Raw genomic sequence first — 27,595 nt, forward strand, 5'->3', positions numbered from 1 at the left:
TTGCAGAGCTAAAACTAAAAAAGGGTTTTTTTGTGTCTGGAAGCAAGAAAGGCTAATTTATAACTTTAATTTGTACATTTTCTTTTATCTCTGATGAATGACTAGAGGAAACCTGATTCTATTTCCTAATCCTATGACCTAATTACTTTATGTCCCTGATCGATTTGTAGAAGAAACTAAATGTATTATTGTGTGTGGAAATGTAAAATAAAGTTGATATAACTATAGATGAGAATAACCAGTGGTGTAATGCAGGGTACTGTATATACCTACTTATACCTACTTATTCTTTGGTCGGAGACATGACGTAGTCTATTTTGCAGGAGGGGAATGAAATAACAGAATAGTTCACTCAGAATACATAATTATGTCATTGTCTCACCATCTGTGGCTCAGTATCGATTACAAAACGTGCACTTCTTCTGTGGTTTATTGTTGATTTTATAATGATCTTTCCTCCCTGATGTCAAGCAGCAGAAGTTAAGTGGCAGTGTGCGAATACCACCGTCCCATTTTTGGGTGAGTGAAATATGTAAGAGTAATCTTACATGTCACTGTTTATAACAGGCGTTGATCCTTTGCTTCTTCAGGCACCACTACACCACTGATGACAACAGCATCTGCATTGTGCAGCCTAATAAAACAATATTAAACAGCGTGGTAATACGGTATGAGCCACTCAGTAATAATTCGGGAGTCCAAGGATGAAAAGAAGAACAGCAGATGGATGTGTTCCATTTTACTGTAAACTCTCAGTTTGACTGTTTTCTATATCAGAAAAGTAGATATCTGAGACTGTTGAGGACAACATACAGATTCCTTAATGTTTTCAAGACAACAGTTTGCACTGCTGTTGTTATTGTATTATATGTGACATCACAATGTGGTAGATAGAAGATTTCCATTCAACAGCAAAAATAAGAAGATATATTCTTCAACTCAAGGTGGCTTGAGTCTGTGCTGTGTGTTGAATGTGTGTGACCACATGGTGGCAGCTCACTCACACTCACAAACACATAGACACACTGGAAAGACTGACGAGCTGATCCCAGATCAACTTGCTCAGAGCTGACTGAACCACTTCACCCTGAATGAATTTATCCAGCAAGTGCATTTCACAGACTTTAATCTTCTGTACGAGAGAGAGATTTATTTATTTATTTATTTATTTCAACAGTCCTGGATTTAGTCGCCTTCAGATCTAAGCTGTAACATACGGTTAAGTGTGTATTCAATCAGTAATGTGGAATCATAAATTTGTATCAGTCATTGTTTTGTGGCAGCATGAATGGATTTTGTGGATGTGTGTAGGCGTGGTCAATCCCCACTGAGTCCCTAAACTACTGTCGTGGTAGCCGTCCTCTTTAGAGTGTAGGGTCAAAGATCATGCTAGCTTAGTGTGAAAACACTATCATGCAAATGTGAAACAGTGATATCACCCTGTGTGTGTATGTGTGCGTTGGGTTAATCCTCCTGTGTCTCTAAATGCTGTAATCCACCTGTGTGTGTGTGTGTGTGTGTGTGTGTGTGTGTGTGTGTGTGTGTGTGTGTGTGTGTGTGTGTTTGTGTGTGTTTGTGTGTGTGTGTGCCACCTGACGTCAGCCTGTGGGGGGGAAGGGAAGTGTGCATGAGTTTTGTGTGTGTGTGTGAAATGAAAACAACACTAGTGAACAACAACTAACCTAATGCAGTTAGATCACTGAGGACAGGATGGACATCACAGTTAGAAGGTTGCTCAGGTTGCTAGGCTGTTTCTTGGTGGTTGCTAAGGTATGATAGCTGGTTTTCTATGTTTTTTTTCTTCTTGGTGGTTGTTAGAGGATGCTTACTGGTTGCTAGGGTGTGTTTCTGGTGGTTACTCCTGGTATACCATCTTGATCCTCAGTTTTACATTTTAACCTCAAGTCTGTTATACCATCTTGATCCTCAGTTTTACATTTTAACCTCAAGTCTGTTGGGTGTTTGTGACTCTCTGGTGTGCGTAGAGACCTGGTCTGTGACTCTTTGTACACCTGGTGTGTGTAGACCTGGTGTGTTCCTCTCAGCAGGAGGAGCTGCAGCAGCAGCAGTCTCTTTGGCGCTCACTGAAGCCACAGATTGTCTAATTAGATTAAGCGAGGCTTTCCTCAGATAATCATTTAGCCAGCTCCTGTTTTTTCCTCCGATGGAGTACTGCTTGTGACTGTGAGCTTGCTGAAGGTCAAAAGGAATTTCTAAAAAAAAAAACCTAAAAAGAAAAAAAACCACAGGCTGGTTTTTGGGAGTAAATCCTGGTCTTGGAGCAGGTCTGCAGACTGCCGGCCGAGGAGCTGTGGCCGGGTTATGGGCTGTTTCTGGAGCTGTCAGTGTGACGCTGCTCAGAGTAATCGGACTGCCACTAATACCTGCTGCTGCTAACAGGAGGCGATGGGGGAAGTTTCTGTAAGTAAAGCCTTTTCTTTTCATCAGTGCTGCATGAACAAATTGATCATAATGATACCAGAAATTTACTGGCTCTGAACTGTGTTTATTATTATTTTTTTCCATAAAGCCTGAATGTATTTCCTCACATTGTCTGCAGAGTTCAACCCTTCCACACAGCTATAGTCTCTGTAGTTTCATGTACTGCTCTGATCATAAGTTCATTAATAACTGATCAACAGATAAATACAAATAAAAATAATCTTGTTATAGCCTCTTTAGTGTGAACATTTACATTCATTTTGTGTTTCTGGCTCTGACATGAATCTCTGCATTTTTGGACCGTTGCTTTGAATCTGTCATGAGTCTCCAACCTTGCACAGTGAGCAGCAAAGCTTTATCCACCAATTTGACCACCATGACTTGTGTTCAGCCCGTTCACCTCGCTCTAGCTTTTTCTTTCCCTCCTTCAGCTTTAAACAGGCTGCTTCTCTCTTGCTCAGATTAAGCCTCGGCTGACTGATTGTCACAGATTACAGCTGAAGGCACAGAGGTCACAACCTGTGAAGAACAAATATAAAGGCTTTTAGTTCACACACCAGCAGGCACAATACTCTACTCTCACAAACATCTATTCAGACTGTACTTATTCTTTTGTTAACCGGGGTTTTAAGAACAGAGCAGCCTGTCAGATGGAGGTTTGATCAGGTCTGTCTTGCTTCCAACTGGTTACTAACAGTGATGAACTGAAAAGATGTAATGAACAGGACAGTCCTTCTTTTAACCACATTTACCATTTGAAGATCTCTTGATATTAGCAAGATATACTCTACTTTAATATAATACTATATAAATATATAGTATTGTTTGGGGATAGAGAGTTCCACCATATTGTCCAGCAAGGGCTACAGCCAGGATTTTATAAATACAGTCAGTCAGTCAGAGTTCCCCCATTGTTATTCAACCTTCACAAGAAAATGTTTGTCCCTTCATGCCCATTGTGTTGTAATATTTCTACATTTTCCTCTTAAAGTTGTTTATTTTTTCATGACACCTCTGAAATGATCTGTCTATCTGCCCCCCTACAGTCACAGAGTCCCTGTCAGGCCAGATCTTCAACTCAGGCCGACCACTGAGTTCTTGTTTTTTGGGAAGGCCTCTGTCAAGTCCCAGAGGAAGGAGACATGGCCACCAACTCTTTTCGTGGGTCCAAACATGGCCGACGTGACGAGGCCAACCATGAAGCTGAGTTCAGCTGCTCACTAGAGGAGCTGCGCTCGCTCATGGAGCTGAGAGGAGCAGAGTCGCTCACCAGGATCCAGGAGTGCTACGGAGATGTTCACGGACTGTGTGCGAGACTGAGGACGTCACCTGTCGAAGGTAGATATGTTCAAAAACTCTGTGCTCAGTTTGTGTCCACACACAGCGACTTCCTAAAGCATCACAGCACACAGGTCCTCGAAATGCTTAAAACTTGCAATTTTTGACAAAAGACATAAATAGATGGGTCATTGAAAGTGCTCAAATTTATATATTTTTTGTGCAAATATATTTTGAAGTTTACTTATCTTTAGTAAATAAATCGATCGACTTGGATCTGCGTCTCAATATGTGCCGTGTTGGGTCCTTGAAATTGGAGGAACTGGGCCTGGAAACTCCTTTTAAAGTTCTTGAATTTAATGTTTAAGAAGGTGTGGGAAGCCTTGTAAAACTAAACTTTAGTTCAGCCACAGGCAGTGTGACGCTCCACTGTATATACAGTTTGGTGTTTTTAGTCAGAGTCAATCTGGTGTGTCATGATGTTTAAGGCCCCTTCACCAGTGATTCACAGACCCCTCCTGCTGGCATGGGCACCAACCAGGGGAGAACCTATTAGGTTTAGTTTGGCTTGAGGGACTGTTGTCTGCATGACGGTCAAAGTCAACTGTGACCTGCAGTGTCTGTAGATCCTGTTCTGCTCTGTGTCAGCTTCAGGACAGTGTGAGACAAACACAGCATGTTCCCGTCTGTAAATACTGCATTTCATTTAAGAAAAATTCAAGTGAAGGATTCACAGCAGTGAGGACAGGCTAATTTATTTTCTGTGGCAGTTGTGAAGCAGTGTAAAGTTTTAGTTCGGCCAAAAGGCTTTAAAGATGTTGTTACACGTAAGCCATCGATCACTTTGTCAGTATTCACCAACATCAGCAGTGAGCTGAGAGGAAACATTTGGGGGTGACTACAAGAAAATCACAGTGTGTGTCTTTAACTAGGGGTGCACTGGTCAATTGATCAGCTAGTAGACTGGTATTGGCTGTGATAGTGACCTCATTGAACTGTTCAGATATCACAGATATTAACCACAATAAATGCATGAATTTAAAATTCAGTGTTTCTGCTTTCAATTACATTATACCTGAGACAGCTAGAGGCCTACTGTGAAACATGATGAGTGAGACATTTGCACTTAAGTTGACTGAATATAATTTTTCTAAAAATAGGTTCAGATATTCTCTTATTGTCTTGAGGTAATTTTTCTGACACTCTGCGTATTTAACACAACAACATTAGCAGCAACAATTGTAAGATTTCGCAATATTAAGTGTTAGGTTTATGATGTGTACACGATTAGATGATTTTAGCCATGATTTCATTTTGAATTTAAAATCAGCAAATCTGCGGCACTCTTCTACAGCTTAATACTGAGCTCCCGAATCCATTAATATACAGACGCCTGTTATTTGGCCTACATATCCATCAGTTGTCTGAATGTTGTTGTATGAAGCCAAATCACTGATCACTTTATACACTAAACTAACATCAGCAAGACACATAATGCTGCCAAAGGTCAGGAGATTATACCTCTGAATAATATTACTATAAAATGGAGGATTGGGTGGGATGAAATACATTTCATTACATGTTTAACAACTTGTAGAGGTGAGAGATAAAAGAGGACTGGCGTTACATCTCAACCAATTTTAGCAACTAGAGTAAAAACAACAGTAGTTTCACACAGTGAGGGAACAGTGCAATACAGAGAATAAGTCTGATCAGTGCAGCCCTAAATCTACTGCACAATTACACGTTTTTTGGGGGGCTGTAAACTAAGTTATATGACTGTACTGTGATGAAACATCATTATCCATCAATGCAAAGTGTTATATTGACATTTCTCACCAAATTTGTAAAAGTCTGCATTCCCTGGGTTGAAAGTGGCACAAAATGTCATCTACATCCTGAACTTTGTAAGGCCGATGCTGACACCGTCAACCATATTATATCAAGAAAAGTTTAAGAAAACAATGTTAACCCCCTCTATGACACAAACACACACACACACGAGTGAGACTGTCAAAGTTTCAGTGGACTCTCTGTAGCATCGTCTGAATTCCACATCTGCATCCAGCTCGGACACTGAGTCTGACGGCAGCTGCTGTTAATGGTTGGTTACCTCAGACACTGTCGCTGACTCTGGTCTGTATCTCTTTACCTCCCATGTCACACATGCACCATACAGTGCGTGTCCCGTGCAACCCTCTGCTGCATCTTTTAAATACACTTGAGGGATGGAGCTAGTCCCAATAGCTCTGAAACAGCTAAGCAAATCACTGTCAAAATGACACAATGGAAGAAGCTGCTTCCGTATTTCTGCAAGTATTTGGTTCACAGTTGTTGACAAAATCAACAAAGTGGCAGTGGAGGGTGGGGTGATGCAACAAAAGACTGTGGGTCGGTGAGCTACCATCTACGGCTGTTGCATCTAAAATGTTACACAGTCTTCCCACAAGCCGGGGCTGCGTGACATTAAGCACTGAGTCAATATTGAGAAACTCACACTATAAAATATCTCTCTGCCTCACTGTGCTGCTGACTGACAGGTGACGTTTAGTTAGCTCACAAAGTGTTGGCTTACCTGCTTGCTTAAAGCTGTAAAATTTTCCTTTTTCACATTATCGTCCATCACAAAGGTAATCCAGCCAGTGTTTGTTAGGACTAGGTCTAAATTAATATTTCACTTTTATCGACAGGGAAATAAGTCGTTAGAAACAGCCCCAGTTCACCCCTTTTGCTGCCTCCTTCATCCATCAATCCACAACCCTGATTCCTTCCCTTCATCCCTCAACCCTCTCTGGGGACCTTTAGTCCATCACTCCTACATCATCTCAGCTGCACATTTTACTCTAAATTATTCTAAATCCATGTCTTTATTGCTGTGGTATTTGTCAGTGAAGAATAGTGAATGTATAGGCAGGAACGATGACCTCAGCTGACCTCTGCTGAACCCGAGAGGAAATGTCCTGTGTGTACCTGATGACTGCAGCTTCAGACAGAACACTGAGCTGCTTTTAATAAACATAAATTTGTATGTTTGGTTATTTTCCAAATTACTCATCTGTTCCTCGATTGATTTCCTTCCTTCGATATACCCACTGGTTACAGTTTATTTGTATTCAAGTCGACTTGCAGTGACAGTCCATCGCAGTCACATCACAGATTAGCCAAACTTTATTGTTTTGGTTATGCGGTGATGCTATGATGTGTCCCATAATGACCTGCAGACAGTGGATTCCATCTCAGTGGACTCAGTGTGTCTCATACGCCTGCCCTTTGACATTTCCCTGCTCATCATTAATTCATTCAGTCTGTCCGTCTTGCACACGCTCAGTAAACACCTTCAGCGTTTTGACTCCTGCTGCCAGAGAGAGCTAAAATGTCAGCAGCAGCTTGAAATCAGTAGAAAATCTATCACACTGCTTTACTCCTCTGTGTGTCTCTGCTGTGACGGCTGGGAGGCAGATCCATTAACTTTTAGTGTAATCCCGCTCAGTGCTCTGCTCACTGAGTTGGGTTTAAAACCTGTTCAGACTGACCGTGTCAGCTGCAGCCGTGCAGCAGCAGCAGTCCAAAGGGATCTGAGCATGTCTCAACAGGTTGTGTTCCAGAGAGGCTGCTATCTGCTCCCAGACAACACGTCAGTGCTGCAGAGAGAGGCACCAGGTGTGATAAACCATGTGTCTCTTTTCAAATGAATAGAATTATCACTTTAATTTGAAAACATTTTACCACGGAGCCTCATCCTAAATCATGTTATAACCTAATCCTAAACTAACTGCATTCAGTGTCTGTGCTGCCTCACAGGGTGACAAGCTGTTGTTACTCACTGTTGTGCTTATTTTTTTTATTTCAATGATGTAAAATCCAAAATGTTTCTTCACATTATTCTCTCAGTTTTTGTGTCATCTATACAGCACAGCTCAGTTAATGTTAAATAAGACAGCAACAGTCTGGCCAACAGGACCTGCAATGGGTTAGATGGACAGTGCATTTTAGGAACTCTCTCCACTGGAGTAAAGGACACAGAATGTTAAAAATTATTAATTCAGAAAGATGATCATGGCTTGATTATCCCAACAGTAGTTTGAATTTCAAATAAAAAGTGACAGCCCTCATATGAATACAGCTGCAGAGCTCAGAGGTTTGATCCTTTGAAACTTGTAAAAACACTTTGTAGAACAATATTTGCTTATAAATTTGCTTATGACTTTTTTCTGGGAATAGCTGCACATGTTGATGTTTCCATTGTGGGCTGTGAAACAAAAAACTGTATAATACATACAGATACAGGTAGTTGCCATTATATTAGTTAGTCATTACATTTCTCTCCATCATGAACTGTGTGAAGATTCACATCACCATCAGTCATGTGTTCTATAAAAACCCAGGAGTATATTTTTAACGCGTTTTAACAACAATGGCACAGTGTGATATCACATTCTGATTTTCTAATATCATGTGCTCACACTAGTGTTTCTGCTCCATCACTAGGCAACAAGGCAATCATTTCCAGACACATTCACAGTTTAATGTTTGCTGTCAAAGGAAGACTTTACTGAAGAGGAGGAGGAGGAGATAAGAGGAGATACTTTATTAATCCCCTCAACGGGGAAATTCTTTTTTCACTCAGTTTTTATTTACATGCATTTTTTAACCCCAAACACACATACAGTACAAGTACAAAGGCTCATAGACATGCAAATGTGGAGAGAGATGGTGGAGTGATGGGCAGCCAGCCAGAGCAGCGCCCTGCGAGCAGTTGGGGGGATTGGGTGCCTTGCTCAAGGGCACCTCGGCAGTGCCCAGGAGGTGAACTGGCACCTCTCCAGCTACCAGTCCACCTTTCATATTTTGGTCCATGCTGGACTTGAACCGGCCACCCTCCATAAGGCAGGCAGCAGATATAAACATTTTCCACATCTGCTTTTGGATACTTTTCCTGAAAATCTAGCCTGCAAGATAGCCAACAATCTCCCTGAATAAATTCTGTGGTTTCTGTGAGTTTGAGCAGTTTGGAAAAACAGTATGAGTTTGTAAAGATGGAGGGTTTGAGGCTTTGGGGTTACATGAGGTTCGGTATAATCAGATTATTGGTAGTTTATCCTGAAAGTGTAAGCCTAATAATTATCAAGTCATATTTGTCAATGATTACAAATATTAAATCACTGAGAGTTTTAAATATTATGATGAGGTTGGGATTAAGCATTACCTTGGATCAACAGATTTTAGATTAAATACAAACTCAGTTTGATGGTATAAGACAGGATCAAAGGAGGACATGTCACTGATGCTGTCTTTGTGTCTCCTGTTGCAGGTTTAGATGGAAACTCGGAGGACATCGACAGAAGGAAACAGGAGTTTGGACCGAACCTCATCCCTCCTAAAAAGCCAAAAACCTTTGTGCAGTTAGTGTGGGAAGCCCTGCAGGATGTCACGCTCATCATCCTGGAGGTGGCAGCCATCATTTCACTAGGCCTTTCTTTCTACAGACCGCCAGATGCTGAGAGACAGAGTGAGTTTATCTTTTGATTTGTTCATATGAAAACTTGAACAGGTGTCTCACTGATAAGCTTGTTCACAGGGATATTGTGATGAGACGTTAGCAGAGCTGAACACTGGTTCATGAAAACGTGTTCACACAGTGGGCTTCTTATCTATCAACTAAATTGTTTAAATGTCTTCCATCAATACTTCTTAACTAGTTTGTCTCTATGAGTCAGCCCTGTGATGAAGTGGCGGCTCCTGTCTCCCACCCAGTGTCAGCTGGGATAGGCTCCAGCCCCCCATGGCCCAGATAAGAATAAGCAGTTACAACAAGTTTCTCTCTCTCTCTCTCTCTCTCTCTCTCTCTATCTATCTATCTCTCTCTCTCTCTCTCTCTCTCTCTCTCTCTTTCTGTCCATGAATCAGCATCTTTAAATGTATTAAAACTAGCTAAATCAATTAAAAAAAAACAAAAAAATAAACATTATTTTTGTAATTTGTTTTCAAGATGGATATTTTTCCAAAGAGGTTGTATGCTAAGGTTTACATGAAAAGCACAACAATGACTCCCTGACCCACTCACTCCTAAATGCTGTTACATGATGGCCCTGTTGCAGGGACCTTGCACCTGGCTGTTAAACTACCTTGCTAATGGGTGCTAACCACAAAGCCGCAACAGGCAGACAGAAGGGGCCAGACAACTGTATTTCAACTGTGACAACTAAAACTATGTCTACAGACCCTGGTTTGGAGAAAAGTTGAGAAAGAGTGTCGACTGACTGAGGTCAAACTAAAGCTCCAGTCTGTGTTGTTTCTGTTCAGACTGTGGCAGTGCGGCTGGCGGTGTGGAGGAGGAGGGCGAGGGGGAGACTGGATGGATCGAAGGTGCTGCCATCCTGCTGTCAGTGGTGTGTGTGGTCCTGGTGACAGCCTTCAATGACTGGAGCAAAGAGAAACAGTTTCGAGGTCTCCAGAGCCGCATCGAGCAGGAGCAGAAGTTCAGTGTGGTGCGAGGGGGCCAGGTGATCCAGATCAAAGTGTCTGAGATCGTGGTCGGAGACATCGCACAAGTCAAATACGGTGAGAGATAAAAAAATAAAAGCAGAGCATACCTCTGGTTTAAAGTCAAGTTCAGCCATGTTTAGCCTGAGTAATAATTAGAGCTTGATATCAAACCATGGATCAGAAATTGTCAGGTCCCCTTGTTCTTGTGTTATTCATCGAGTAGCAGCTCATTGGGACTGGTTAAAGTAAAGTGAGTGTAAAATGCTGCAGAGGAATTGCTTTAGTTTTAATTTCAATAGAATCCAAACTGTCTTTCATTATTTTTTTTTATTTCATCATGAAATGTGTCTGTAGTAGTCAGCAGTTTATAGTTTAGTGGTTCATGATCATTAAACACAGAACTTCAAATATTTCCACCCTTCTATTGCTGTATCATTTCATGTTTTCTTCATTGTCATGTGACGGGCAGATGGTGTAATGATTAAATAATAATATAATGAGCTGTTGTCACATTGTACCTGTGTGTGTTGGTTTTCCAGGTGACCTCCTCCCTGCTGACGGCATCCTGATTCAAAGCAATGATCTGAAGATTGACGAGAGCTCTCTGACCGGAGAGTCGGATCATGTCAAGAAGAGTCTCGACAAAGACCCCATGTTGCTGTCAGGTGCTTCACTCTACTCCACTCGCATTGTAGCAAAGTTCAGTGTGACCTGAGCTGTTATTGTCAGATCTTACCAGCAATTTTTTGTTGCTGATTTTCCATTAAATCAGTTTTTCGTTAAATCAGATCATCTCTCTGGTTTTCACACCTACTGAATAAACACTAAACCTCTGCCTAACTTTGACCTACCTAAAAACATTTTTATCAAAAGACCATGAGAAAAGACTAATTTCATGGTTAGTATTTTAGGGTGAGTCACCACAGTAACAGTCAAGTAATGGGTTAAAACATATAATTCTGGGAGGCATCGTATTGGACGGGCACTCTTGCCTTTCCTGTCCCTAATGCTCTGCAGACAAGCACACATACCCACAATGGGTGCTTAGACTGAAATTTCAAATGTCAGTCTGCCTCCACACTAGGGATAGAAAAAGAAAAGTGGTTCCACATTGTTCGATCAATCAATTCCTTTTATCAATGTTGCCATATTTTTCTTGATTCATTTTGTTGGCATATTAGGGTGACTGAAAAGATCTATAAATCAGCCTGTGTGTATTATATAAAAACCTTCAGAATATGGATTCAATTGCAGGGTTCTAATAGAGAGACATTTTGCGGAAACAGCCTCTAAAGATATATGTTGTTAAATTCCATACTATTTTCTTGGAAAACACTATTACAGACACAATATGTCAGCTAATCCTCAGCATCCTACACTTTATATCTTGATATTGTGACTCGGGGGTGGTGCTGAGGCAGGCTGAATGAAGCCTGGTTTCTCAAACAACCTGTCACAGCACCCACCCACAAACTGGGCATGCTTTTAAATATGTATAACTTTAAGCCGTGAGTGAGTTCTACTGTATAAAATCTCACCCTCAGTAGAGTTGTCATGAACAGGGAAATTAGCTACAGAGACCAAAACCATTTCTTGTACCAGGTTGTAAACATGTTAAATTCTGCTGTGAAGTTGGACATTTTAATATGGGAGCTTATGGAGACTGACTCGTTCTGTAGCCAGCCTCAAATAGCTGTTTGATGAACTGCAGATTTTGGCACTGTATTGGCTTCATTTCACATCCATGGAGGTTATGGAAGCAAAATCTCAAAACTGACCGAAAAAAGAAAATTATGTGTGCTCTCAAGAGGAAGATACAAAAGGTGTTTTTATGTTGAGATGAGAGCAGGATGTTCTGAGCTCAGTGACTCTTATTATCAGTCATTTTTATTTAATTAGCCCCAAATTTGCCTCGGTTTGGATAAGGAAGGAGGGATCCCTTTTCTAGGCATGACAGATACATGTAGTAGACAGAACAATAACAATGGTCAAACGTGTTTCTGTCTCTCTCAGGTACCCATGTGATGGAGGGGTCTGGTAAGATGTTGGTCACCGCTGTCGGTGTGAACTCTCAGACTGGAATCATCTTCACGCTGCTTGGTGCTAGTGAGGAAGGTGAAGTTCATGATCCTTATTTACTATTCACTGACAAGTTCTCTTCATAATTCACAGTTTAGGGTTTAAGATGAGAACCAATTGAAATATGTAGATTACTGACACCAACAAACGGTAAAGGGAAACTTCTACAAGTCTGTTCACGTCTACAGGGAAGTGGTAGTTTTTGACGTCTGTCACCAATAACGTTATAAAGTTACCATGCAAGTTAAGTGCATTACCAAAAGTATGAGTATTTATACGTATGACTAACTAATGGCTGTTTTTTTGTGTTTTTCTTTTGCAGGAAAAAAAGACGAGAAAAGCAAGAAAGGTAAGCAGCCTTAGTCCTGTGAGTTGTTGTATATGACAGAGCGGATGTGAAGGTTTTATTCAGCAGCAGCATTTTCACTTCATCTTTCCATCACTGACCTGAGGTTGGCCAGTTACTTCATAGCTCTTCTGTCACAGTGGTTCCAGGTTTCCTTGTGGTTGTTTGAGCTGTAGAGAAGTCTGTGAAGCTGCATGATTTATTTTTGTGCATCTGTCAGGTTGGTTGTATGTACAGTATATGTTACTGTGAGCTGTGAAGGATGGAACATGTGAAGCAGTGCAGGAGTCAGCAGGCTGTTATTGATCAGACAGAGTCACACAGTCGCAGCTGTACTGCCATACATTCAAACGTTTTAGTGACATTTTGTAGTTGCTGATTACAACCCTCTGAACTCACTCTATTCCTGGCATTGAGGAGAAACTTTAGTGGCAACAAATTATGTAAAAAAAAAAAAAATTGCCAGTGTTTAGTTTGTCCATTCTTGGCTACTGTAGAAACATGGTGGACTGTATGTAAGATGTCCTTAGATATAAAAGGCTTATTCTAACAAGTTAACAAAAACATGATGATTATTTTTGTGATTATACACCAATAAAAATAGTTATGAATATTATGTTATATTTCTGCTATATTCTGTGAATAGAGCCCCCCACTGGACTAAATGATCCCACTCAGCTACACAGATTATATATACAGATTTTAAGATGGGCAGTTTCAGACCTGTTGTAGTATTGCAACTGCTAGGAAAACAGGTGGATATAAGAAGTAAGACAGATATAAATTTGGTCTTCAGCTTTTAATGTGTCACTACATTTCATTTTGATTATTTTGAGGCAAGTTCAAACTCCCGGGGACACACAGGGAGTCCAAACATGGTGTAGAAACAATGGATCTCAGCTAACAAGGGCCCAAATAGTTTAACTGATGTATAACTGGTGATGAATATACGCAGACTCACTCACAACCACCTCACATGAAATATTAGGCCACAAAATTCTGCTATAAAGAATCTGATTAGTTTTGGTTCTTTTGGAATTTCTACAACATGATTTGGTGCATGATCTTTTTTGCTGTTTCTGTCTACTGTCTTGTAAACCATGTACTGTAAAACATGCGGCCAGGAGTCACTCAGTCAATAAAGAAAACATGTTGGTGACTCTGATTAGACTGGTCAAAGACTTGCAGGAGATCAGTGGTCCGAGGTGGATCTTAAGTTCTCATGTGAATCTCCAGTTCTCACGTTCTCATGTTTCTGGCAGGTCCTTCTGGATCCTAGTGGTTCCCAGTGCAGTGCACGGGTACAGTGTATGTCTCTGTGGTCTGAGCAGCAGCAGCAGGTGCTCCTGACTCTGTTGATGGTGATTAGGACCAAGCAGATTATCTGCCTTAAGCTCGGCAGCTGCTTTCTTCTCCTGCCTGCTGCTGCTGCCTGCCTGTCCACTAATAACCTCATTACTGAGCTGGGATCAGCACGCTCACACACAGACACACACAAACACACACACACACACACACACCTGCAGATACCCTCACTCTCTGTCATAGGGCTACCATGTCCGTTGACTCTGTCTGTAGTGCTGTTAATTGTTACTGTGGTCTGATCTGGAAGAACAGAGATACTGTAGTCTGACTGGTTGGTCAGTTAGTTAGTTTGGAGGTCTGCTCTGACTCCACATGAAATGAACAAAACACAGCACTATAAACCTTGACTGGGATTAGATAAACACCACCTACCTGTTGACACGCACCATCATGGCCCCACCCTCCACTGGTCGTCCACTCACACACTGACTGTTCACTCTGTTGACACAGACTTTTAATAATGACCAGCAGTCATAACACTGATGATTCGTCCTGATGATAAAATGCTGACATAGTTATGCAATGACAAGTTTACAGTATGACCATACACATACTGACATCATCACCCTTCATAGCATAACTGTACTAAATATTCATGACAGAAATCATCATTAGTATGAGTTAAGGTTAACGTCATGTTTGGGTCACTCTGGTCTGCAGTGGAAGTTGTGCTAGTTGTTTCCTGTACTTATATATAAATAAAAGACCCACCAAGTGTTTGGTTACAATTAGTTTTCATAATTCTTTCCGGCATTGATGGAGTTACTGTTTCTTTTTTATTTCTTGCTGTTTAGCAATAAATGCATAACTTCAAACTGCAGTGCAAATGCAAATCTGTTTCTGTTTGGTATACAGAGGCTAGTCCCTTTTATAAATACAGTCTCCAAGAGTCAGTCACTCACTAAATCTAGTGAGAAAGTCGGCAAGGTGGCAGCACTGGTCTCTCTGTCTCTGTGATTGATTTTGTGTGTATGATGCATGTGCGTGACATAGCATAGTGCTCGTGCCAGAGCCACCTTACAATGAAAATGATAAATTCCTATATATATTCTAGGATGCATAAACAGAATAAGATGTATTTTTAAAGAGACATTTTTTCTACTGTCCCATGTGCCATTTTTAACATCCTTCCATTTCGAGCACTGACATGTCGTCTTAATAAATTCAGTAATGTACTTTTCCATGGAACAATCAGAACAAGAGTCATCTAACCTTTCTGCTGAAAACACTTCACTGTTAAAGACTAATATTGTTCTCACTCACTGATTAATCCCAGCAGCTTCTACTTTACTGATTACTGATTTTTTTATTTTTTTTTATTTTTTACCATTACTGAAACTTGACTCTTCCTGCAGATGTTTCACATTAAAAACCTTCCAGTGGCTCAAATTTCTCCTTTTTAATGTGACACATTTGCAAAAAAAAAGTTGATTACACTGATAGCAAATTAACAGTGGAAAAACATGCTATTCTTTAGGAGTGAGTCATGTGTTATAAATAAAACCAGCTTCATTGGACTTGAAGTATCAGTAGCAGTTTGCGTCCAACACTTGAATGTTTTACTGACTTCTTGTGTCCTCTGTAGGAAAAAACAAGGATGGAGCCAATGTTGAGATGCAGCCGCTCAACGAGGGTGGTGAACCAGAAAAGAAGAAGAAAAATCTGCCGAAGAAGGAGAAGTCTGTCCTCCAGGGGAAGCTCACCAAATTGGCTGTGCAGATCGGCAAAGCAGGTGCGAAAAGAGAATCAGATAAATGATGAAGAGATTGTGAATATTAGATTAGATTCATCTTTATTGTCACTGAACAGAGTGCAACAAAATTCAGTCTATTTTAAATTACAGTTATTTCTGAGACACAGAAGTGGCCTGCCAGTGTTTACTTTACCGTCTACAATCCAAATGACAAAGAGCTAAATATGAGAATGTAGATTGGCTGTGTATTCATTTTGGCATTTTACATGTGACCTCATAACTTAGTCACCCATATCATTAGTCTATACACATGAAGCGCCAACTTTTTTTCTGCATATTAAACTTTTCAATACAAATCACAACTGAAAACTATAACACAGCATCATAACTACTTACTATACTGTCTGAAAGTATGATCAAACAGTGACATTTCAGTGTCTTCCTTCTCTTTCATCCTCACATCAATAACTCTTAGTGCTATGTTTTCCTAAAAGGGGGCTGATGCACTTGATAAATAGTAAATATAATGATAAATAGCTGATCTAAACTCTCTGTCTGTCTGTCTGTCTGTCTGTCTGTCTGTGTATTCAGGTCTGTTCATGTCGGCCCTCACGGTCATCATCCTCATCACTCGCTTCCTGATCGATACCTTCTTGATTCAGGAGGTTCCCTGGTCCAAAGAGTGTGTCCCCATTTACGTGCAGTTCTTGGTCAAGTTCTTCATCATCGGTGTGACAGTGCTGGTGGTGGCCGTGCCTGAAGGTCTCCCTCTGGCAGTCACCATCTCACTGGCATATTCAGTCAAGGTCTGTTGGTGTGCAACATTATACATTATGCAGCCTGAACACATGCAGTCAGATCATGTTCTTTTCCTTTTCTGATTTTTCATATGATTTTATAATTTCCTAAAAAAAATAGTTTTAGTGTAATTGTTCTTCCTCTGTGGGTGTACAGTTTTTATAGTGATAGAGCAGTGAGTGACCCCCTAGAAAAGTACTAATGGATCGATTTGACGCCCTCCAGACGATCCTAGATCAAACCCTGTTCATCCTGTAAATGTCTCAAGTGAATTGAGAATAAAGCTCAGACTCAGGTAACACTGTTTTCCTCCTATTTCAGAAAATGATGAAAGACAACAATCTTGTTCGCCACCTGGATGCCTGTGAGACGATGGGCAATGCCACGGCCATATGCTCCGACAAGACAGGCACCCTTACTATGAACCGAATGACAGTGGTGCAGACCTACATCGCAGGGCGCTATTACAAAAAGGTGCCGGAGCCGGACCTGATTCCTGCCAAGATCTTGGAGCTGCTCGTCATGGGCATCGGGGTCAACTGCGCCTACACCACCAAGATTATGGTGAGCTGTAAAAGTAGCCGTCCATTCAGGAAGCTCCATGAGTTAAGCAATTTGCCTAGAGAGCAGGTTGGTTTGGAGAACTGCCACAGCAGCTCAGGACTCATCTGATCACTGTCTCCTGGATCCACTGCACAGATCACAGCTAAAAAGAGCCAACAAGTATGTTGCTTCAGGCTCCTTTCAATCAGTCTGCATAAACTGATTTATTGTTTAGTATAACAGTGATTCCTAGCCAGAGATTTGGGATGTAATTAATAAAACCTAATAAATCTGAGGGATCATGAGATGATTAACGTGATATACAAAAAAACTAAACATTACTGTGAAACAAAATGTAGTTTTTGTTTTGTTTTTAAACTTTATGAAATCTTTTTTCTATTTTGAGAATGGGAGAGTTTTACCTCCTCAGGTAAAAACTTCACTTTTTAAACTTTTCAGTAAAACAATAGGAGAAGTTAACATTCATCTTTGATTAAACTGATTAAACTCACAACTCATAGACAACCTGTGATGTGGGCTTGCCAGTAAGCATTGTCTGGCCATAAAGGGTCACAAGCTGAAAAGATAGGAAACCAGTGGTCTATAAAATGTCAGAGGACATGGAAGGAAAATATTCAGAAAAGCCGAACGAGACGTGATGAAACGAGTTGTTTTGTTAAAATAACAGTCCAAAAACTCAAATAGTTCACTGTCACACTGCCATTTGACTAATTGATTAATTGACTAATTGTTTCAGCTCTACTTCAAAGTAACCTTAGCAGGCGTTCAGAATGAAAACAGCCCTGCACAATGTCTGTGTTAGTGTGGTCGTGTTGTTTCAGGTAAGAGGACATCCAATTTGAGTAACTTATCCAAGTTAGTCTAAACACTTATCAGACACCAAAACAATATAAATATAATGTGACAGGTTATAGTGCCAGTGATTCTGTCTTACCTCTTCCTAAACACAACCTTTATCACACTCTGATAATTGTTTTGTTATATATAAATATATATGAATAATTTTTCCCCACCACCACCACGTCATACCAGTCTCAGTTTTTACACAAAACTCAATAAAACCATACAGGAATAAAATCCACAAGGCAGAAACCAATAGAACAGACAGTGGTACAGTGTATAATCATGTGATATCAGCAAAAAAATATAAAACAATTAGTTTGGCCTATCAATAAAAAAACGTTTTAAGAAGTAATTTAAAGGTCATTTTAGAGCCAACAAAACAATATTTTTTAATCTGGTCACAGAAACAGCAAGAGGAGTCTGTGCACAGCTTGTTGAGAGGAGAGGAACTCTGAAATATAATCTGGAACATTAAAAGCCCAATTAGTAAATTAATAAATCTTCTACAATTCACACAGGCAGAAAGTTCTCTGTAACTGTGATGCTACAGCTGTGTTTATTTCCCACATCATGTAAAGAAGCAGATTTGTCAATAAAAAATAAATTCATGCTGTGATTTAACTTCTTGCTGCTTCATGTAGCCTCCAGAGAAGGAGGGTGGGCTGCCTCGCCAGGTGGGGAACAAGACTGAATGTGCCTTACTGGGATTCTCCCTGGACCTGCGCCGAGACTACCAGACCATCCGCAACGAAATCCCAGAAGAGAAACTGTTCAAGGTCTACACTTTCAACTCTGTGAGGAAGTCCATGAGCACCGTGCTAAAGAACCATGATGGCAGCTATCGAATGTTCAGCAAGGGGGCCTCTGAGATTCTCCTTAGGAAGTAGGTTTACTGCTCCTGCTGCTGCTCACACAGCTCTGCACTAATCATGATCATGATCACATGACTCTTTCCTGTGGGTCCAGGTGCTGTTCAATCCTTTTGGACAGCGGGGAGGCCAAAGTCTTCAAACCTCGGGACCGAGACGACCTGGTCAAGGAGGTGATTGAGCCAATGGCATCAGAGGGGCTAAGGACCATCTGCCTCGCCTACAGAGAATTCCCTGCTGCTGATGGAGAGCCTGACTGGGACGATGAGGCCAACATCCTGACCGGCCTCACCTGCATTTCCGTGGTCGGCATTGAGGACCCTGTACGACCTGAGGTACGTCAGTTCTGGATTTACCCAAAACCCCATGGCTCGTTCTTATTTCTGACCTAAAAGCACATGGACTGTATTTTATTTCTAAGTGTCTCAGAGTCAAATCTGACAATCAGTCTGTGCCAATATTTAAAAGACCTCCAGACAGTTTAAGGATGAATTCTGGGATGATAGAGAAGTTTATTACTATAAAGGAAATATTTACTGCAGGCATCTATAATTTTAAATGTTAGATGTTCACATTAACACAAGTTCTACACTACCTACACATGCTTAGTGTTGTAAGAAGATACTTTTTCAAGCGACATTATCTGGTATTACATTGAAGATGCATACAGTATTTATTTTACAAACCAGATAAAATAACAGTAAACACACCTGGTTAGTGCAAATGTCAATGTCATTCGGTACCATGTTGGTTACGCCTTTTACAACAAGCCTGCCACATGTGGCTCACCTGCTCCTGTGAAAAATGGTGAAAGAGGTATCCTAACTTTTAAGGAAGTGGAACGTTCCATTTCCTGTCACCTCAGAGTGAAGTTAATCTGGTAAAGGAAACTGCAGTCTGTGACATCAGTGCTGTATGCACAGGATTGTACTGTAATCTTTACTTACAGCCAATTCTTTGTTCTTAAACAGCCATAATAAGTGTGTAAAGCTGCTGTCTGACAGTCATCATATTTATTTCCTCAGTGTTCTGTCACCTGTCTCAACACCGTGTCACTGTTTCCTCTGATGTACTCCTCAGGTACCAGAAGCCATCAGAAAGTGCCAGCGGGCTGGAATCACTGTCCGCATGGTGACCGGAGACAACATCAATACTGCTCGAGCCATCGCCACCAAATGTGGCATCCTGCAACCTGGAGACGACTTCCTGTGCATGGAGGGGAAAGAATTCAACCGACGGATCCGCAACGAGCTGGGAGAGGTAAGACAAACACAGACTGGACCTAAAGTCCTAAATGACTGTCCTAAAATGTCCTAAAATGGACCTTTTGTCAGTCTAACACTTTCTAATGTTTTCATATTTCAGCTGTAATACACACTTTTTTTGACATACTGCTCATGAACTGATTTATGTTTTGCAGCTAAAACAATATTTATGTCTTCTCACTTTCTCTGTAGATTGAACAGGAGCGTATTGATAAAATTTGGCCAAAGCTGAGAGTCCTTGCCAGATCGTCTCCAACGGACAAACACACTCTGGTCAAAGGTTAGAGGCACTTAAGCTGGGACAAACAGGGTGGGTGGAGACAGGCAGAGAGACGTAGAGGTTAGACAGATGGGGGATTAAGTGAGGTAAGACAAAGGCAAATTTATTTATACAACACAATTTACACACAAAGTACTTTACTGACAGTGCTTTCGATCCTCATTTGGTCAATAAGTTTGTTTCAGCTGTGTGTCTATGTCTCGTCACCTCAGGTATCATTGACAGCACCGTGCTGGAGCAGAGGCAGGTTGTAGCGGTAACTGGAGACGGAACAAACGACGGTCCTGCCCTCAAGAAAGCAGATGTTGGCTTCGCCATGGTAACGACTGTGGCCACTGTCATCAAACTAGTTGACTTTGTAACATTTCGATGATCACATCATGTGCTTCAGTCATCAGCATCCTTCACATGTAGACTGACAGTACACCCACTGTGGATCAGTCCTGGTCTAAGCTAAGGCTCACGTGTAAGGTAACCTACCTGCTGTGTTTTGCAGGGCATCGCCGGGACGGACGTGGCGAAGGAGGCGTCTGACATCATCCTGACAGACGATAACTTCAGCAGCATCGTGAAGGCCGTCATGTGGGGCAGGAACGTCTACGACAGCATCTCAAAGTTCCTGCAGTTTCAGCTCACTGTCAACGTGGTCGCCGTCATCGTGGCCTTCACCGGAGCCTGCATCACCCAGGTCAGAGCCGCCTGACACCTCTGCCGACCATCTAACAGTGTTTGAACTCCAGACTTTATTATCACAGGAACAGTTCAGACTGGCAGCATTTAGATTTGGAAAAATGTGATGTTATTTATTTCCATGCACCAATCAGAATAAAAAAGTAAAGATAGTCATGTATTCGCTCATGAGACGTTCAGGTCATTCTGATCATAACATGTCCATGCAATCCTGATACAGCAGTTGAGTTCAGTTTTTGAGTATTAAACTCTAATAATACAGAACTTTAATTTTGATTGTTGCTTATTTATTAATGAAGAAAGGTATGAGAAATAATTTGTAGAGGTTTTTTTTAGGTTTCCATTCCAGTAAAAAGCGCCAGTGCAGATGAATGAATAGATGCTAATAAATTGAGTGCATTTACAAAACCCCTCACTGATGCACTCACACAGACACACAACAATGGTGACTGAGCTACCATCTAAGTTTTTGGCCTGTCCTTTGGAAACTATAATGATACAACTTCTACCAGTGTGTCAGAGGGCTCTGTTTACTGAATACAGAAAATAATGCATGACTATGTTTTCATTAGTGTACAATCACCTGAAAAGGAGAATTGATATGTTTTTGTTACCTTAGAATGAGCATTTAATATCTACAGACGCCGTGGGTCCTTCAGCGTGTTGAAGCCCTCCACACGGATCCTTTAAACAAGAAAATGTCTTTTACGTCATGAATCTCTTTTTCAAGATCTTCACGACAGCAGTTACTCTGAGATGAAGACAAACAAATAATAGATAAAATACATGACAACTAAACAAAGTCAGCTAAAATAATTTCAAAATGTGTGTCCAAGAAAAAGTTCAGAAACTCCAGGTTTCTCTGCTGACAGACACTGACTGTAAATGTGTGTGTGTGTCTTTGCAGGACTCTCCTCTGAAAGCCGTACAGATGTTGTGGGTAAACCTCATTATGGACACTTTCGCTTCGCTCGCTCTTGCCACTGAGCCGCCGACTGAGGCTCTGCTGCTCAGGAACCCGTACGGCCGCAAGAAGCCGCTCATTTCCCGTACCATGATGAAGAACATCCTGGGCCACGCCGTCTACCAGCTGACCACAATCTTCACCCTGCTCTTCTATGGTCAGTGAACGCATCACAGGTCCATGGTCTGAAACAGACTCACTCTATGTTTCCGTTTGTGCTGTACAGAAGATAAACTGCACAGAAAGTGTGATCCCATTCAACACAATGAAACAGATTACCTTTTTATTATTAAATTGGATCCAGTTTGTGCTCATTCTAAGTCAAAGAGAGAAAGCTGAGGAGACTTCACAGTGAAGACTATCCCCTCAGTTACTAACCTGGATAGAGGAACAACAGCAGATTCCTGCTGGACCTCAGCCTATAAATGTTAGAAGGTTGTATATACTGTACATAGATCTGTGTATGCACATACTTCACATAAACACCTACTATATGTATATGAAGTAACTCATTTCATATTATCCATTTAATATTTGTTCTGTACTTGGTGCTCTACATATGTCTTGTTTACAATTTACAGAAATCAAACAGTGTGTAGACACTGTATGATAATACATTTCTTATAAAAATAAAGAAATAATCAATAAGAAATAAGAAACTCAATAAATAAATTAACATGCCATTAGGTGTATCACAACAATGTAGGCATTATTATTTTAGAAAATGTGACATAAATTAATATTTCTGTTTTTAATTTTGCTTCTGTATTTAACTTTGCCTTAATATGCCCTATTTATTTACTTTCCCCTTTAATTTCCCCTTTAATTATTAATTTATTTATTTTTGAATTTATGAATGTATTTATTTATTTGTGTTTTCCTTTACGTTTGTAAAATGTGTTATGGGCCAACTTGTCACCTGTTGTCAGGTGTCATCAGAGTGCATAGATTCACAATACATGCCTAAACAAATGGAGGAGAAATGCAAACTGAACTGAATACATTAATTACTTAGAAAATTCATTCCTAAATAAAATGGAATATTTAATGGGAAAGTGAGTAAACAGGATATAATGAATACAAAGATACATACATTCAAACAATTTATGTCACACTTTATAAATGAATTAATGCTTATGTTTATTTTGAATACTATTTTTTGTGCAATACATTCGAGTCATTTACTTTTTATTTAGGCAGTTTTGGTCCTTCACAGTCAGGTGTATTTTGTGTTTCTTGCTGGACATTGTTCTTGAAACTGTGTAAATGTATGACGTCATAGTTTTTGTATGTGTATGTGTATGTGTGTGTTGGCATGAAGCTGTTTCATGAAGGGGAATTTAGTTTTCTGCAAAGATGAAGGGGCAAAAACCTGTCAGATTCCCCTTAAAAAAAAAAAAATCTTAATGTGTCACAATGCACTTATTAATCATTGATTATTCTCCTAATATTCTCATTTAAATCTAAACATTTAAGTGTGAATGACTGGAACTTTGATGCAAAACATGGAGAGATTGACTTCATTTGTACACCTGACCCTCCCTCTCACAGGTGAGAACTTATTTGACATCGACAGTGGCAGGAACACGCCCCTCCACGCCCCGCCCTCTGAGCACTACACCATTGTGTTCAACACGTTTGTCCTGATGCAGATCTTCAATGAGTTCAATGCCCGCAAGATTCACGGCGAGAGGAACGTCTTTGAGGGAGTCTTCAACAACATCATCTTCTGCTCCATCGTCCTGGGAACCTTCGTCATACAGGTAACCTGTAAGAGGCGAGGCGATGATCACACCTGGTCAGGGTCACGGTGTAAAGTGATAAAAGATGTGTGATGTCGTCTCTCTTTCCTCCTGTAGATCATCATTGTGCAGTTTGGTGGTAAACCGTTCAGCTGTGTGAGTCTGACCATCGAGCAGTGGCTGTGGTGTATCTTCCTGGGCCTCGGCAGCCTCCTGTGGGGACAGGTGAGACACTTCTTTATACTGATAGCAGATAGTAGACAGGAAATGAGGGGAGAAAGAGGAGGGATGACATGCAACAAAGGTCTAATTACTTTTAACCTGGCGCGGGGGATAATACGACTTGCTTCTCTCTGCAGTTGAACATCATTAAAAAAATAAAACCTGTCTGTCAGGTGGTCTCAATAACATCTTCAGGCGACAGGAGTGCTGAGAAAGAGGAAGTGCTGCTGTTGTGTCTGACAGTAATATTTGTGTCTCTCTCTCAGCTGGTGTCCAGTGTGCCCACTAGCTGGCTGAAGTTCCTGAAGACAGCGGGTCACGGCACACAGCGGGAGGAGATCCCTGAGGAGGAGCTGGAGGAGATGAAGGACCTGGATGAGATCGACCATGCTGAGATGGAGATGAAAAGGGGCCATGTGCTCTGGTGCCGTGGCCTCAACCGCATCCAGACACAGGTATGGTTTCACCTTTTAAACAGTGTCAATTCTGAGTTATTTTAACCAGGATATCAGGAAAAGGTGACACTGACAAAACAAGTCGTGTATCGAGACAACAGACAGCATGAGCCTCCTGGAGCTTTGCACATATATTCCAGTTTTACATAAATCATTTCAAATAGTTCTTTCTGAGACCAGACAGAAGTAAACAGGGAGTTTAAAAAAGTAATCCCCCGGATTAACTACTGCAGCTATTTGCAGAGGGATCTACTTCTGACCAAACAGCTGGCTGTTCATCTGCACACAGTGGTTTGTTTCCATCTGTATGGCTGCGGATTCAGTTTGTGCTCAAGCTACAGAATTGGTAGAAGGAGTTGATTTAACCAAAGAAAAAAAAAGCCAGCAGAGGAGTGACCTGCAGGACAACGCAGCTCAGTTCCTGCATTCACTGCTCTCCACACGACCGAAACCAGATTCCCATTATTGTGTAGGTGGCATGTTGTGACAGTGATGTCAAAGAAATGTGATCTGTGTCACTTTAAACAGACAACAACATTCAAGAGTGGAATATTTTTAATGCGTGTAATGTAAAACAAGTGTGTGCAGCTAAAAACTAAGGGCAGAGTGTAGTGTTTGCATGCAGGACTTTGAGTGGAGCTAGATCATGAGAGTGGGGCCAGTTTAATAAGGAAGTGATTCATCTATTTTTCTATGAAGTGCTTTATAAATAAATATAAACCAATGTCTTACATCTTACTGTTAGAGACCAACCTTTTCATATGATATATAATGATGAGAAGAATAACTGCCACCGCTAATAAATCTTAGTGATATACTGAATGTGGAGGCAGAGGCAGTTATCTGCTGTCAGTTATCCACTCCGTACTGAACACACACGGAAAATTAACTCTGCTTCTGTACAAATATCCACTTTTTTCATCAATATGAAATTTGAACATAACTTTTTGATCCAGCCAGATGCCAAGATATTTCTATTCTACTACGACCTGTAAATGTTTGTTGGATAAACTAATAGCCTACACATATGTATGTATCTGTATGTTCACACAGATAGTGTCTCAAATAGTGAGAAGCCAGCATAGCGTGAAGATAATTATTACATTAGATTAGCTACAGCACAAGAGCCTCACTAGTCTTCTGTAATGTGAATATGTGCATGAGGAGAACCTTTCAAACATTCAGCTCTACATACATTCAGCAGCACCACGACCAAAATCTCTCAAGATGTTTTTGTTATATGTGTTTACCTCTGCTGGAGTACAATATATAAGTAATAAATGTAGATGATTCCGGTGCAGTTGACTACATTAACTAATCCAGGAGGCTCATTTCTGTTTATGTTAGTGTGGAATCAGAGGCAAATGTCTTCAATTATTTCTGAAAAACAGACTTTTGTATGGAAATCCTTAGGATGTATCTGCTGTTTGCTCTGATATATATGATTCAGAGTCAGAATGGACACAGTTGAGAATAAATCCCACATAGAAAAACCCCAGAACGTTCCTTTAACATCCTTCTGCCTCCTCCATTAAACCCTGAGCTGATTGTTTTCCTTCTTCTTTCAGATTCGTGTTGTGAACGCCTTCAGAGACAGCGTGTCTCCCTACGAAGGTCTGGAGACGCCCGAGTCTCGCAGTTCCATCCATAATTTCATGACCCACCCTGAGTTCCGCATTGAGGACTCGGAGACTCAGATACCACTGATCGATGAGGTGGAGGGTGAGGACGACGCCCCCACCAAACGCAACTCCTTCGTCCTCCCACCGCCTCTGAGTGGATTGTCCCATATGCCACCTCTCCCGTCCTCACCCAACCAGAACAACAACGCCATGGCCCGCATCGTCCCTCTGCATAACACATCCAGACCCAGTCTGATCCCGCCCAACTCAGCAGGGCTGCCACCGTGTCCGGGGAGCCCCCTGCACAGCCTGGAGACCTCACTCTGAACTGGAGCCCGACCCTCCCAACCTGACCACTTCCTGTTATGATGGTCTGTTCGTACTGTGTCTGTTACAGTGAGAGTTGTGGTTCATCTGGGAGCCAAGGAATGGAAAACAAACAAACTCTGACTGGTTCTCCTCAGGAGTTCACCTGTTGGTTTTTAGTATCCAGGGAGCAGAAATGTTTCCAGCTGTTTGTGGTTGTGTACAGAGTGGCAGCAGCGGTGGCAGCTGCAGCATGTTCACACAGACTGATGTTTCTTTCTTTACTTTAATAGACATGAACTCTGCATTTGTTGTTTAGGAGAAGAGTGTTTGTGAGGTGATTGATCAATAATCATTTTCTGATCTGTAAATATTCATGTTAATGTTCAGATGTAGTCAGGTTTTAATCTGTGTCTGTCTGTCAGCAGACGAGCTGACGTGAGTTGGCGGTGACAAGTTCAGGTTAGTTTTGTGTCAAGGTTTAACTTTGTGACTGAAATGTTTAGAGTGGGTCAGTTTTAATGGTGGGGAGGTGGAGGGGGGTGTTTATTTGTGTGTTTGTAGAAGGTGTAAAACCGAAAATTATTAAAAGTGGAAAAACAACTTACAGAGCAGGATGTTTGTGACGTTGATCCAAGAGAAGAAGGTTTGATAGACATGTGTAAAATAACTTTGAAGTCATCTTCACCTCCAGAAGATTAACAAGTCAAACTCTGTCTCTTTACACTCCAGCTGTTTCCATGACGAGCCTGTTGTGACCTTCATGATGAATTTACATCATAAATCTTTCCACTTTATTCAGTACATCATCTGAAGCAGTGTCACTGCAGAACACAAATACACTGGACTATTACTGTAGTGAAAAATCTGATGTTTCTAACCGAGAGGGAAAAACTACAGTGATGGTGATGCAACCTCTAGTATTGCTTTTTATGTACATCCTCAGGCATTACTAAAACTACAATACAGAAATATTCATTCAATATTAATCACATAAAATCATATTATAATGATGGAAGTCCTTGTTTTATTTCACAAATGTGTGTTTGTTCAGCTCTCAGTTGTGGCCTTTAATAACAAAAGGAGTTTGGCTGGTGGTCAAAGATGAAACTAAACAAGAGACTTGTGATTCAACAGATCAGAGATCACCGCCATCTTTGAACAGACGTGGAAAGACAAATTCAAGTAGGTGCTGGATGAAAGGGACACAAAAACATATCCAAGATTTTGAGACACAAGTTGGAATATTTTGAGAAAATGCAATGTTATGAAAATAAAGTCATAGT

The 27,595-nt window shown here is 40.9% G+C and overlaps 1 protein-coding gene across 1 annotated transcript; it reads left to right on the forward strand.

The window, feature by feature from the left end:
• The first annotated feature begins 2,140 nt into the window (after positions 1-2,140).
• On the forward strand, positions 2,141-27,595 carry LOC104935129 (plasma membrane calcium-transporting ATPase 1-like). Its single transcript, XM_027272525.1, has 21 exons — positions 2,141-2,421; positions 3,489-3,780; positions 9,032-9,229; positions 10,024-10,281; positions 10,746-10,871; positions 12,220-12,321; positions 12,608-12,634; positions 15,582-15,728; positions 16,281-16,495; positions 16,809-17,051; positions 18,536-18,777; positions 18,861-19,098; positions 19,844-20,023; positions 20,221-20,308; positions 20,521-20,627; positions 20,805-20,996; positions 21,906-22,119; positions 23,514-23,725; positions 23,822-23,929; positions 24,193-24,381; positions 25,950-27,595. Exons 2-21 carry the CDS (start codon positions 3,585-3,587, stop codon positions 26,328-26,330), a joined length of 3,663 nt encoding a protein of 1,220 aa, XP_027128326.1. The 5' UTR covers positions 2,141-2,421; positions 3,489-3,584; the 3' UTR covers positions 26,331-27,595.

The sequence above is a fragment of the Larimichthys crocea genome, chromosome XXI (assembly GCF_000972845.2).
Source record: "Larimichthys crocea isolate SSNF chromosome XXI, L_crocea_2.0, whole genome shotgun sequence".
Lineage (NCBI taxonomy): Eukaryota > Metazoa > Chordata > Actinopteri > Sciaenidae > Larimichthys > Larimichthys crocea.

Bases quoted from the DNA above. Each gene is read 5' to 3' on its own strand.
- LOC104935129 (XM_027272525.1), top strand. From the start codon at position 3,585: ATGGCCACCAACTCTTTTCGTGGGTCCAAACATGGCCGACGTGACGAG. The intron at 3,781-9,031 runs GTAGATATGTTC...CTCCTGTTGCAG, and splicing joins GAGGACGTCACCTGTCGAAG to GTTTAGATGGAAACTCGGAG. The intron at 20,309-20,520 runs GTTAGAGGCACT...TCGTCACCTCAG, and splicing joins CAAACACACTCTGGTCAAAG to GTATCATTGACAGCACCGTG.